We start from the raw sequence: 13,704 nt of genomic DNA on the forward strand, positions 1-13,704 counted from the left end.
TCTGCAATTGTTTTGTGTGTTGGCTTGTTTACTGTCCAATCTCCGTATTGATCACGATTACCTCTGTAAGAATAGGGCTTTATTTATCTTGTCTTCTGCTATACTTTAAGTGCCTAGAACAGCACCTGGTATATAGCAGATGCTCAATAAATTTTTGCCTAATTAGTTAATTTAACTTTTATTAGTAAAACATTAAAGTGTACTCTTCTCTTATTAGACAGAAATTTGTCAAATATGTTCTAATTTGGTATGAATAACTTATCCTAAGAATCAAATTCACAAAATTAAAGATCTCTCTTTAACAAAGGAATAGCCATTCTCATTTTTACCTAGGAAACCACAGAGACTCCTTAGACTTCTCTTACCGTATAAATTGCCTTAAAGATGAAAAATAGCCTTATTCGTAAACAGAATTTTTAATTGCTAACTATTGGCAAGGATTTTAAAATCTAGGAAAAATACTTGCAAATTTTATTAAAACACTGTATACATTTTAGGTAGTCTTTATTTTCTGATAAATGTATTGTATTTACATATTTGATATTGATGCTGGGTCACATCATCGAATATCAAAGTTGTTTTCTCTCAGTATCTCTCTCTGATGGCCATCTGCCAATAAGAATAACCACAGAGTTAGTACCGTGTGAAAGTGTTTTGATAATCAAATATTTCATGGCTTTTTTTTTTAAAGACAACATTGTTCTTTTAAATATTGTACCAGTACTTTGCGTGTTAAATAGTTAGGATTTTGCTGTCTCTTCTAACTTAATAAAAACACGTTTGTTTACTGAGTAAATTCAATTTTTTGTTGGTTTGTGCTGCTTAGTATCCTGCAACCTGATAGGAGTTCTGGTTATCACCTGACACTACAACAGTGAAGGGAAACACCACCTGAAGTGTTTTGCGGTTATTGATTTCTACGTTAAGTATGTTCTTTAACACTTTATGACATTTCAACAATCCAGCTGGACTCTTTTTCTTGTAGATTTCCGGGCTCTGCTACAACAGCAAAATGTTACAAGTTCATGAGGTGCTCCGCGTCCCCAGCTGGATGGCACAGTTCTGTTCTTGGACACTGGAGCCCATCTTCTCATCTTCAGAACCCACCAGCGAGGCCAGAATCGGGATGGGGGCCACGGTAGACATTCAGAGACAGCAGAGGGTGGAGCTGCTGGACCGGCAGCTCATGCTGTCGCAGTTTGCACAAGTGAGGCGGCAAAGACAGCAGCAGGTAAGCGATGATAATCACAGTGGGAAATTCAGGAGTACTCAGGGGCCTGCGTCATTTTCTCCTCTGAGACTGTATGTGTGCATTGTATCATAGATACTTTGACGTGTTTCCAAGTGGAATGTCGGTCTCTGATAGTGGCTATTCTTAGTGTTTTCTTTTTAAGGTAAAAAAAAGTAACTTGCAGCTGAAAGACTGGTCAAACTGGACATTCTTGCTCCACTTCTATTAGATAAGCATGATTTCTTAGAGAAACACCAACCTAGTTAACAAGACGGGATCTTTATCTGTTCTTATCATCTTGTAAAAGCCACAGTGTCTTCCTGTTAAAATGCTTATTATTGTGTGCTCTGGACTGAAGAGCAAATGTCAGACTTCTTGATTTTCCTTGGTTGAAACGGAGAGAATATGAAGGTAAGAAAATTTTCAAGGGAACAACCAACAAGTAGATCAGATAAATACTGTGTTTTCTTAGCCTTGTCATTAATCGTCAGGAAATACTGAGCCTTTATCCACAAAAACTGCTCTATCCAAACAATCCAACACCACACTGGTCTTTCCAGGGTTACTCTGTGTCAGGCTGAAACCTCATACCTGGTCCTTCTTTGGCACTTCTGTGATCCAGTGCATTGGGTTCCTCGTTTCTTGTCTCCATCCCCTTTACCCTCTGGGGTATGAGAGAGAGTTCTGTTCTCTCCTGCCATCTCCCGATCTCCTGCCTGCATTGCGTGTGAGAAGTAGGTCTTCATCGTGTGTGGTCTGGAAAGTGAAATCAGGCGTGATGTCCCTGGACGTCAGTGGAGAGGTGGGTCCCAGAGTTTCTGTCTGGCGTGGGAAGAAGGGGGCCCCTTATCAATGGGCCGAGTCTGCAGGTAAAAGAGAGAAGTGAAGGCTGTTCCCTACGGGTGTATTTGAATTTGAGGTGACTCTGGAACATACAGTAAAGGTGCCCCTGGTGTAGTTGAACATGGAGGACAGGCATCACTCTTGGAGAGGTCAGAGCTGCAGATGCAGATCGTGGATTAAGTGTGTAGGGTTGGGAGGTGAGTCCTGTAGGAGCATCACATCCAGGATGAATGTAGGCTATAGGCTAAGCCTGTATTTAGCGGGAGGAAGTGGTAGATCCTTTGAGGAAACAGAGGGAAGAATGAAAAGTATGAGAACCCAGAACAACCAGTGTCCAAACAACTGAGTAATAACGAGTGTAACTATTTTCTGATGCAATGGACAGAGCTATGAGGGAGAGAAAGAGGTAGTGTCTGATTCTGAGGTTCCTGGCTTAGCTAAGGAGAGAGATCAACCACAGCACCCTCCCACCACCATCAGAAGAGCAGGCGATGGGAAATACACTGACTGGGGTACCTTCAGGCTACCTGGGGGGAGATTCCCTGGTAGATAGCTGTGGTCTTGTGCTCATGAGCAAAATGAGAGGTTGTGGTTCTGAGGTTGGTGTCCCCAGGCACACTCTCGTGTGTGAAGTGGATCGGAGAACGCCGTCAGCATGAGCATCTTTGGGGGAGTGGTGGTGAAGTGCAGAGGGAGACTTCGAGCCCCAGTCACAAAGAAGGCCCGAGCCAAGCTTACGGTGCCCAAGCCCTGGGGTTGCGAGAGACCTTCCGAGTCATCCCAGATTCAGAAAGGTGTTGGCGCAGATTGTAGGCACCTCTCCCCAGATGCACGCCATCCACAGAGCAGGTGTTACTTGAGAACCATCAGGTGCCCACCCCCCGGCAGCAGGAGGATGGAGGGGGAGAATCTGGGTCGCAGACCCGATGCAGATCCGTCCAGAGCATCCGCCCCTCGTGCTGCTTGGATCTTCTTGTTTTACTTAAGTTCTCGGAGCAACAACTCCAAGATTGCAGTGGTGCTCTTTTCCCAGGAGAAACCTTCAAGAGGAAGGTTAGCAGGACAGACTGCATCCCTTTCTGCTGAAGCTGGTCTCAAGGATACACTGACGACCATCTCCCTCGTCTGTTGTCCACTTGAGAGTCCCCACCCTTGGCTGGAAGGCTTACATGATGAAGTGACACATGCTGTCATCCCTGTGGGGTCTGGGTCCCTGGTCCCCAAGCCCTTCCCGGCTGTGTCTGCTGCACTTGTCTGTTTACTGTAGAAACTGGGTGAGGAAGTTCAAGAGGTGCCCTCGCCGATCACCTGAGGCCGCCCGTGATCTTCCCTCCCCTGTTTGTGCCCGTGGCTGTAGCTTTTCCTGATGATCAGGATTAATTACTCCTGCCGGGATAATGGCTCCTTTCCTTGCCTGCTGGTCTTTTGGCACAAGAGCCCAACCTGAATGGGCAACAGCTGTAACTTAAGATGTAACAGTATTCTTGCTTTGTCCCCGATGGAAGCGTTCCCTTCCTGTGAGCCGAGCTCTGTAAACTGCGGAATCCAGAGTTGTGGGACAGGAAGCCCAGATTATTCCCCAGGTGGGTCCCCTTGAGGGAGGATAATCAGGGCCACTTCTCCTTCCATCCCTTGTTTCCAAGGGCTGTGTGTTCCGCCTGCTGGGGACACAGCACCCGTGTGAAGGTTGTTGATTTAGGGTCTGTACTGCACACTAGAGCCTCAAGCGCTGTCCTTGGCGGGTACCATCTCCAGGTCGGCGTCTCGCTCCCACCTTCACCTGGCTACCCATTGGTCTGGCGAGCTGGTAGCGCCTGGGTCGTGCTGTGTGAGCGTCAGCGTATCCCGTGGTCTTGGTACTGCCGCGCCCTCTTTGCTGGAAGCGGGCCTTGTGGTCTGATGTGATGTCATCTGGAACCCTGGTCAGTACCTCATGCCCTCTGCCAACCCACAGAGGTGGTGCTTAGCGACAGAAAAGGCAGGCAGCCCCATAAGCAGAAAATGTGTCAGTTCCAGGTAAAATGAATTGCTGCCTGTAATAGTCAACTCAGGTTGCCCTAACAGAATAGCACAGACTGGGCAGCTTAAATAACAAATTTTTCCTCGTTGTTCTAGAGGCTAGAAGTCCAAGATCAAGATGCCGTCCGGGTTGGTTTCTCGTGAGGACTCTCCTTGGCTTGCAGGCAACCACCTTCTTACTGTGTCCTCACATGGCCTTGTCTTGGTGCCTGCGTGTTCCTGGTGTCTCTTCTTATAAGGACACCCGTCCCATTGGATTAGGGCCCCATCTTTATGACCTCATCTAACCTTAATTACCTCTTTAAAATCCCTGTCTCCAAATACAGTCACATTGGGGGTTAGGGACTTCAGCCTATGAGTTTTCGGGGACCATGTTTCAGTCCATAACGGTGCCCCTTCCAGATTGAAAAGGGCCCAGTATAGTCTACCTGGCTCTGTGGCTGTTGGTTCTCCCTGGTGGATGGTGGTGTACGTATCAGGGCTCAGCACGGCTCTCTGTTACTCAGGAAGCTAAGTCCACCTTAGTGAGTGGGGCCCATGCAAGTGGGGCTCCTTCCCGGCCACCTTGGCTGCTCTGTTCACCTGCCAGCCCTGGGATGGCCGGTGACAGAGGCTGGCTGACGTCAGTCTGCCGAGTCATTCTGTCTCTCTCTTCTGTGCTGGATGTTCACAGCAAACACTGGAACCTAGATGTCACGCTTCATACCTGTTCCTTGGCTGGACCCACATGACTCTGCCCAGGCTTCCTTGTCCCCTACCTTCCCATCCCCTGACCGCCTAACCAAGTCCTTCACCACGTCCAGTGACTCCCTAGGTGTTATTACCTCCCGCCACCTCTCTTTCCATGCAAAGCGGACGACCAAATGCACTGCCCAAGCTCAACCCATTGGGAGCGTTTGTCCCTGTCACTGTCCTTCAGGGTGACCCCTGAGTGGAGCTGTAGTGCAGCCATGGTCTCTTTTCAGCTTTCAGTTGTGTACCAAGCCAACCCATCTATGAACCGAATTTGGCCATTTTCCTCCTTGTCACTTGGTGGTTAGGGACCCACCCCCATGTAGCAGGAGGTGTGAACTGGAGAAGAGGTTTTTATGCAACAGAGGTTATCGACATGGTGGTCTTGGCGAACCTGCTTGTGCAGCTCGCCTGTGCCCCCCGCCCTGCTCGTGCTGACCCTGGATACACCACTTACATCGGACGATGGCTTTCTTTGGTCCCACCTGACCACAGAACTTGGTAGGTCTCACACTTCTGACCACGCGCTCACTCTGTACCCGTGGTCAGGGGCTTCCTGTCCCCCAGGGTCCAGCAGCAGTGTTTCAAAAGTGTGTAATTCTCTGCTGTGTATGCGTGCCCTTGCTCCAGTGACCTGGACATCCGCATCATGGTGGTCCTCTGTGGCTCGCTGCAGACTCCACCCGGTGTCTTCCCCACCACAGATACTTTGAATATCATAGTATCTGCCGGGTTGCACAGCCCAAGCATCCGTGACTGAAACAGACCAAAATCCCCGCCCTCTTGGAGAGGGCCTTCCAGCCGGGCGACTGTGAAGTGACGTCCTTTGGTCTGGCTCTCCCCGCTGCGTGGCAGGCTCTTCCACTTTCCGAGGTCAGTCTTGCCCACAGTTCAGAATCCCAGCCCCTGGGCTCTTGCTGCAGACTTCTAATTGTGCTGGAGAGAAGAGCGTGTGGTTCTTTAGTCCGGGGCTTGCTCATTTCTTCCCAGCGTCGGCCTCGAGAAACACAGCTGTTTCCTCTGTGTCCCCTGAGGCTCGGAGATGCCCGTCTGCCCAGAGACACACAGCTGCCGGCAGGGCTGCAGACTAGGGGCCCAGATGTGTCCGATTCCAGGACCTCTGTGTGTGTGTGTTGTTGTTGGGTTTGTTCCTTTCCTTTTTTGCTTCGGCTGTCAGGAAACTCAGTGCTAAGTTTAATGTTCAATCAAAGTTAGAACTTGTGCTTCCATCTTCTATGTTTTTAAAATATCGTTTTTGATTGTTTTAGTGTCCTTGTGTCTTACTGTAGGCCTTCTCAAATTCTGTTGTTGCATTTAAGATAAGTCTCTCACTTGTTTATAAACTGTGGGTTTTCACATGTTTTTCATAGAACCCAGAATTTATTCGGTCAAAAAACCAATCAGTTCCTAATTACTGTACATTAGATTGATCTGTTGGCAGTTTTTAATTTCAAGCACTCCAGAATAATGCCAAAGTCTTGTTTGAGTGTAGTTCCTTTGTACGTCTTTTGCCTGCCTCTGTCGGATTTTGTCTCGCCGCCTGGCAGCTGCTGCTTTTTGCTCGCTGTCGCCTGCCCGCCTGTGGTCCGCACGTGGCTCTGCGGTTGCAGTCAGCCAGTGGTCGTTATTGAGACAGTGACCAAGACTGGTGGGGACTCGGTGGGCACCTAAGAAGTGAAAAACATGTCTTTTCCCTTAATGAGTTTGTGATCAACGTCAGGGAGCTCAGCAGATACACTTGAATTAGAGAAACATCGAAGAACGATGAAATACAGACCGGAGTGCGCGGGTCAGTAAGACACCCAGGAAGGCGCCACTGGCGTCCTGTTACAGTGAGATGAGGTTTCAGGGGCTAGAAGGATGGGCAGGATGTGGGCGGGCGGAGAGGATGAGGCAGGTCATCCCAGAGGAGAGGACCAGCCAGAGGGAGGGAGGCGTGGAGGCGATAAGGAGGCCTGAAAGGGGAAGGCCTCGAGGAGACATGGGCGGCTGAGGTGGTGGGGTACCTAGTGACAGAGAGAAGTATAACACAGCGACTGTAATCGAGGGACGTGTTTGTTTTTCAACCCGACGGCAGAGTTGGATTTTGACATTGGAGGCTGTCAAAAGTGGTTTAGTCAGTTGTAAAGGTAGGACAGGTATCTCAGAGAACTTCCCCTCATTGCAGCATGTGAGATGGGTGGAGAAAGGAGAGACCACGGAGGAAAAGACCAACAGGAGATTTTAGAAATCCAGCGCTCGGCTCTGTGAATGCCTGACCGGGACAATGGCCAGCTCCTCACTGAGCTCCTAACCAACATTGTCCCCTGAGGTCCAGCCCACTGATCTCTCCCCCTGCACACTCGCAGTCCATGGCTCTCCCCTCTGTGCTAAGCTCATGGCTCCCAGACTTAGACCTATGGCCTAGACCTCCTCTCTCCTGGGCTCCAGACCTAAATATCCTACTCTCTGCCGGGCATCTCCACTTGAATGCTCCACAAGCACCGGAAATTTACCCTTGCTTTGCTAAATTGGCTTCTCTTTCTCACTCCCTCCCTGATGGAAAGCACCATCGTCCACCCAGAGGCCCAACCCAGAGCACTGTGGCTTCCCCTTGGACTCTTCCCTTGTGCATCCATGTGCCTCGTGTCCCCTCCCTCACCTGCACCCCAGAGAGTCTACCTTCTCGCCCTAAACCCACCACTCCCTCTCTCTTCATCCCCCTGCCTTAGTTCAGGCCACCGTGGTCACTCGCCTAATACAGTCGTGTCACAACTGCCTCCCTCTCCCCGCCCTGCCCCACACTCCAGCCCCCAGGGCGAGCTCTGTGAAGACGCAAACCTGATTGTCTCACTCCCACCAAAGTCCTTCAGAGGCCCTCCTGAGCCTACAAGGCAGTTCACGCTCGCTACACAAGGCCCCTGCCTGCTTTTTAGCCCGTCCCTTCCCCCGGCCCCCAGCAGCCTCGGGCTAATCATGCTGAACTGTTCACAGTTCATCTCAGCCCCGTGTTGTTTCTCTCTTCTTGCCTCTTCATCTACCCTTCCCTCTGCCAACAACAAACTTCCCCTGTACCAACTTCCCCACCGCACCCCATCTCACCCCACACACAGTCTCTGCTTGCCTAACTCTTGCTCACTCTTGAGTAAACTGTCTGAAATCCCCTCCTCTGGGCAGCCCTCTCCAGCCTCCCGGGCAGGACTGACCCTCTGTCTGTCCTTAGAGCCCCTGGCGTCTTTCCTGACCTCGCCACTCCCGCCCCTCACCATTGACTCACGTCCCATCTGTGCCAGTGGTGTATCTTGGGGTGGGGGGGGGCTTTTCCATTGTGTCTCTAATGTGTGAATAATGCCTGGCATGTGGTAGGCACCCATACATTTGGAGAATTAGTGACTCGATATGTATATAATAAATATTTACAGAGTTTCTTAATGTACTGAGGCCAGCTGAATACAGGTGAGTAGTCCTGGCTGGAAAGTATACAGCTATCCTCTGAGAGGACAAAGCACTAAAGACAGCCCGAGACCCATGTTTAGGGAGCGCAGAGAGGAGGAAGAAAGGAATTCCAGGGGGCGGGGAGGAATCCGGGAGAGTGCAGTGGCACAGCAGCCCGGAGAGGAGTGTTTCAGGAAGAATGGGAGAGGGGGTGTTCAACAGATTCAGAGGCTACCCTCCCACCCCCCAAAAAAGGCCAGGCAGAGACAATGACGAGGAGAAGATCACAAGAGTCAGCAAACACTGGCTCGCTCTTGAAAGGAGTTTCAGTGGGAACGCACCACGTTAAGAAGTAGTGCAGGGTCTGGAAGCAGAGGAAGGGCAAGCATTGCTTGTGCCCTGAGCAGCCAGCCTCATCCTAGGACATTGCCACGGGAGTCACATCTTGGTTCTTGGAAGTGAACTCTGACGTTGCACTTCTGAAGCAGTTGTAACATGCTCTGCAGCAAATACACCTCCATGGCTCTAAAGGGCAGTGAGCAGTGTGATGGCTCTGCAGACCTTGCCTCATCTGGAGCTTACAGGGTCAGTGCACAGTGTCCTGAAGTTCATCATCAGGCACAGTGACACGACCTTTCTGGACACGTCCACGGTGGTCACTACGCAGAAGCTTTTGGCTGATTGGCTTATGGACTCGTTGTGATGAGGGCTGAGTAGACGACATAATAACGCCCGGTCCCTTTCTTCCAGCTCTCATCTCCCCCCCACGGCAGACCTTTCCCACTCTTCTGTACGTTGATGTAGCGGCAGCGTGTCAGTCACACTTTGAGTCTACTCCCACCAGCTTCTTGCTCTCAGGTTCACTCCCCGCCCCCAACACGGGTGCTGGCTCCATGGTCGGCGACGTTGCCGAGTCATTTTGGTACTAGCAGCTGCGGATCATTTTCCACTGCTGGGACCGTTACGTAACTTTTCACGGGTCTGTGCTTTATTCATTCACCAAGTAGCATTTGAATTCTTGAAGGACAGGAGCTGTGTGCTCCACTTATTTATGCCTCTTTTGGTTCCACCGCAGTGTGCAGCCCTGAGGGAGAAAATGGCACTGCCCTGGCCTTCAGGAAGCTTGCAGCCCCTGGGGGAAGAGAGATGAGTCAATACGAAGTGCTAGGTTTCTATTGGAGTTTGCACCAGCAAAAGAGTCCTGGTTCTCCCTGAGGGACTCAGCAAAGCCCTATGTGGTTGAGGGGAATCTGGAAGAGACCAGCACTCAGGCAGGCATTATCAGGCCTAGAGAACCGTGTGAGAAAAAGCACAAGGGCTTGAGACAGCTGTGGGAACACAAGTGATTGCATTTGCCTAAGTTCAGGGCTTCCCTAAGGAGGAAGCAGTGAAAAAGAGGCTGGGGAGAAAGCCGAGGTCAGGACATCGGGTGTCTTGTGCTACACCGAGGAGTGTTTTTTCTTTCGTCCTGCTAGAAGTAGTGAGTCAGTGAAGGCTTTAGGCAGAAGAGTAAGTTAGATTTGTCTTTAATAAAGGTTACTTCGGGGACTTCCCTGGTGGCGCCCGGTTTCCATCCCTGGTCAGGGAACTAGATCCCACATGCATGCCACAACTAAGAGTTCGCATGCCACAACTAAGGAGCCCGCGAGCCGCAACTAAGGAGCCCACCTGCCGCAACTGAGAGCCAATGCAACCAAATAAATAAATAAGACTACTTTGGCCATGACATGAATACCCTTGAGGAAGCTGATACTGGAGGAAGAAGACCAGTCGAGAGATGGTGAGGATTCTCTGAGTCCTGGTGGTGAGGCAGCATGTCCTCAGTGCGTGAGACTACACGGCCACAGTCAAGCTCTGCGAGCCTCTGTGCGTTCACACCTCCAGAACAGTCACTGAAATGCCCTGTAATGATGAACATTTGAACAGCAGGGTTGCTGCAGGAGTCTCTGCAGCTTCTTAGCATGGATTCCCCTCTTTGCTGGTCACGATGCCATCACGATAGAAAAGCAGAATATAAATGAAAAGGGGAAGAAATTTGCAGTTAAGGAATCAACACTGGGTTGATGGGGAGATCTGTGCACAGTCTATCTAATAGGGTTGTCATGAGGATAAAATAATTTATGCAGAATTACTTGATATACCAGAAAGATCTGTCAAATATTAGTTATTCTGATTGCATTGGGGATCTGTTTTTGGGCTCTAGGAAGTTTGAGGGCGAGTCCTGATTTCGGAGCTAACCGGATAGTTACTACTCTTTAAAACTTGTAACCTTTAGAACGAGGGTCAGTAGGCTATGGCCCATGGGCCAAACCCAATGCTAAGAATGGTTTTTACATTTTCGGTGGCTCTGTAAGCACCTACAATAATATCTTTGATTTTGCCTATTGGTCTTCAAAACCTAAAACATTTACTACCTGACCTTTTACAGAAGAACTTTGCCCACCCCCTGCTCTAGAAGATTATGCAGCCAGCAGCATTCCAGGCAGCTCTGTTTCCTGGGAAGTCTGTATTCTCTGAGTTGTGATCGTCTGTTACTTGTGTGACCACCATTCTCTCTGTTGGCTGATGGTGATAATGCCATCATGTACCACAACATAAACTTGGTGATAAGACTTTCTAAGGTATTTCTGGAAAATCTCCATTTACTCTAGAAGTAGAATTACGGGGAAGCCCACTAAGAATGCATCATGCTTGGTATAAGCCAAGTGGGAATTTTGCCAACAAAGCAGTGAAGTCGTTTGGTGCTCATTTTTCTCATTACCTCTTCACTTCCTCCGGCTGCCCGTGTTTCCTGATTGATGATCACCTCTGTTACAGGAACGAGCAGCTCATTTGACCTGCAAGGAGAGAAGATGTTGATGCCGACAGCAGCTCACCATCATTCACACGGGCATTTCAGTTATTTTCTCAGCATTTGGTTGAATTGTTAGCTAAGTTTCTAAGCGAGGGTGAGGTGTATTCTCTCACCCTCACTTAGAAACATTCTGTGGCTGTGAAAATTTTCTCTTTATCCACCCCAGCAATCGTTGTTAGGTGACATCTAACATATACATTATTATGAGTCACATCTGCCTTGCCAATCATGCGAGTTCCTTTTATTAATCAAGGATTTTTAATTTAGTAAAATATTTTTAGTGTATTAAAAGTGCTCTCAGGTTCTCTTTTTTTTTTAAGTTCTTTAATAACTTTATTGAGATCGAATTCACATACCATACAGTTCACCTCCTTAAAGAGTACAGCTCCGGGAATTCCCTGGTGGTCCAGCAGTTAGGACTCCACACTGTCACTGCCAGGGCCTAGGTTCGATCCCTGGTCGGGGAACTAAGATCCTGCAAGCTGCGCGGCGTGGCCAAAAAAGAGAGTACAATTCAGGGGATTGTAGTGTACTCACAGAGTTATCCCACCATCACCACACTGAATTTTAGAACACTGGTATTACCTCAGAAAGAGACTCTTCCCATTAGCAGTCACTCCCCAGGCCTACCACGCACCTCGCCCTGAGCAACCGCCCATCTATCTTCTGACTCTCTAGATTGGCCTGTTCTGGACATTGAATCTAATCATATACTTTTGGGTCCTTTGTGACGGGTGTCTTTCACATGGCCTCATGTTTTTGAGGTTTGTCCATGTGGCAGCATGTCTGATTGTCCTTCCTCCTGGTGGGTGCCACCCCATGGAGCCGGTGTCTGTCAGCGCCCCTGCATCTGGTCTCTGAGGAAGCTGCTTACTCACCTCTTAGTTTCCATGAGCATCCTTTCCACAAGATTTATTTAGTGTTCAGCCAGGCTCTGGGGAGCACCACAGCAGACAAGACAGCACAATCTTTCCTCTCCCTGAGCTGAGAGTAGGAAGAGGCGGTTACAGCAAAATGTCACGAGTCCTCTTCTAGGAGAAGCCCCTCGCCCAGCCACGGAGGGTCAAGGAAGTGTGTCTGGAGTGGAGCCCTGAAAACTGTATACCTAAACCTGTGTGTGTGTGTGTGTGTGTGTAGCAAAGGAGTCCACCTTGAATCCAAAGGGAGTGCGCGTGTGTGTGCGTGTCTGTGTGTGTGTGTGTGAAGCAAAGGAGTCCACCTTGAATCCAAAGGGAGCGCGTGTGTGTGTGCGTGTCTGTGTGTGTGTGTGTGTGTGTGTGTAGCAAAGGAGTCCACCTTGAATCCAAAGGGAGCACGTGTGTGTGCATGTGTGTGTGTCTGTGTGTGTGTGTGTAGCAAAGGAGTCCACCTTGAATCCAAAGGGAGCACGTGTGTGTCTGTGTGTGTGTGTGTGTGTGTGTGTAGCAAAGGAGTCCACCTTGAATCCAAAGGGAGCACGTGTGTGTGCATGTGTGTGTGTCTGTGTGTGTGTGTAGCAAAGGAGTCCACCTTGAATCCAAAGGGAGCACGTGTGTGTGTGCGTGTCTGTGTGTGTGTAGCAAAGGAGTCCACCTTGAATCCAAAGGGAGCACGTTCTCAGCCAACATGAACCCAAGCAGCCTTGAAGACAGCACACGGGCACGTGGCATGCTTCTCAGCACTTTTCCTTTTTAGCTTTGCTCTTTCACGTTTTGGTGCAATTTGATTTAAAAACCATCCTTTTCAAGTTGCTGTGCTGCCTTGTCAACAAAGCAATCTAATCAGTTAGAGTTAGTTCTTTTATGACTTTTTTCTTTTATGAGTATGAAGTGTATAGTATCAGGTGCGGAATAAGTTACTAGTGCTTGGTTGATAAAAATCTGCAAATTAAATGAAAATTAGGTGCAAGAACTCTGTTTTCAAGTGAAATTAAAGCTAAGCTGTTTATCTCCATCTGCACCTCCTTTGCAGAAACTACTGTTATGTTTTTGGTGCTCTTGTAGTTGGTCATACTGACCTTTTTGACAAAATTCAGAACAGAAAGATAGGATCAATATAAATTCTAATCCCTGTCCAAGGCTGACTCATTAAGTGACCTCGAGAAAATCATTTCTATTTTCCATTCTGCCTTGGTCTTCATGAGAAAGAAGAGTGTGGTACAGTCCCATGGTGCTTAAGGAAACAAGTAAACGATGATGACATACTTGGTGTTTTGGAGAGATAGAAATTATCAGCAATCCTAATTCTTTTCATAATTTTTATTTTCTCACTTATTAATCACTTTTTAAAACCATGAATGAATTTAGAGATGTACCTTGAAGCAGACATAATGTCAAACAGGGGAACATTAGAAAGATTGTCCCTATAATCATTTTGTAAATTTTTCCTCCTCAAAAAAAGCCATCGCTGTGGGTTTTAAAACCAGAATACGGGGCTTCCCTGGTGGCGCAGTGGTTGAGAGTCCGCCTGCCGATGGAGGGGACACAGGTTCGTGCCCCGGACCAGGAAGATCCCACATGCCGCAGAGCGGCTGGGCCCGTGAGCCATGGCCACTGAGCCTACGCGTCCGGAGCCTGTGCTCCGCAGCGGGAGAGGCCACAACAGTGAGAGGCCCGTGTACCACAAAAACTAG

At 48.9% G+C, this 13,704-nt stretch overlaps 1 protein-coding gene across 3 annotated transcripts in view; it reads left to right on the forward strand.

The window, feature by feature from the left end:
- UBAC2 (UBA domain containing 2) overlaps window positions 1–13,704 on the forward strand; it is a 164,873-nt gene that overhangs the window by 123,978 nt on the left and 27,191 nt on the right. For all 3 annotated transcript variants that reach the window (XM_082602506.1, XM_082602505.1, XM_082602507.1), the window contains one exon: window positions 986–1,231. In XM_082602506.1, coding sequence (XP_082458632.1) covers window positions 986–1,231 — 246 coding nt within the window. The remainder of the gene's footprint in view (window positions 1–985; window positions 1,232–13,704) is intronic.

The sequence above is a fragment of the Mesoplodon mirus genome (assembly GCF_964341445.2).
Source record: "Mesoplodon mirus genome assembly, chromosome: 17".
In the NCBI taxonomy this organism is placed as follows: domain Eukaryota; kingdom Metazoa; phylum Chordata; class Mammalia; order Artiodactyla; family Ziphiidae; genus Mesoplodon; species Mesoplodon mirus.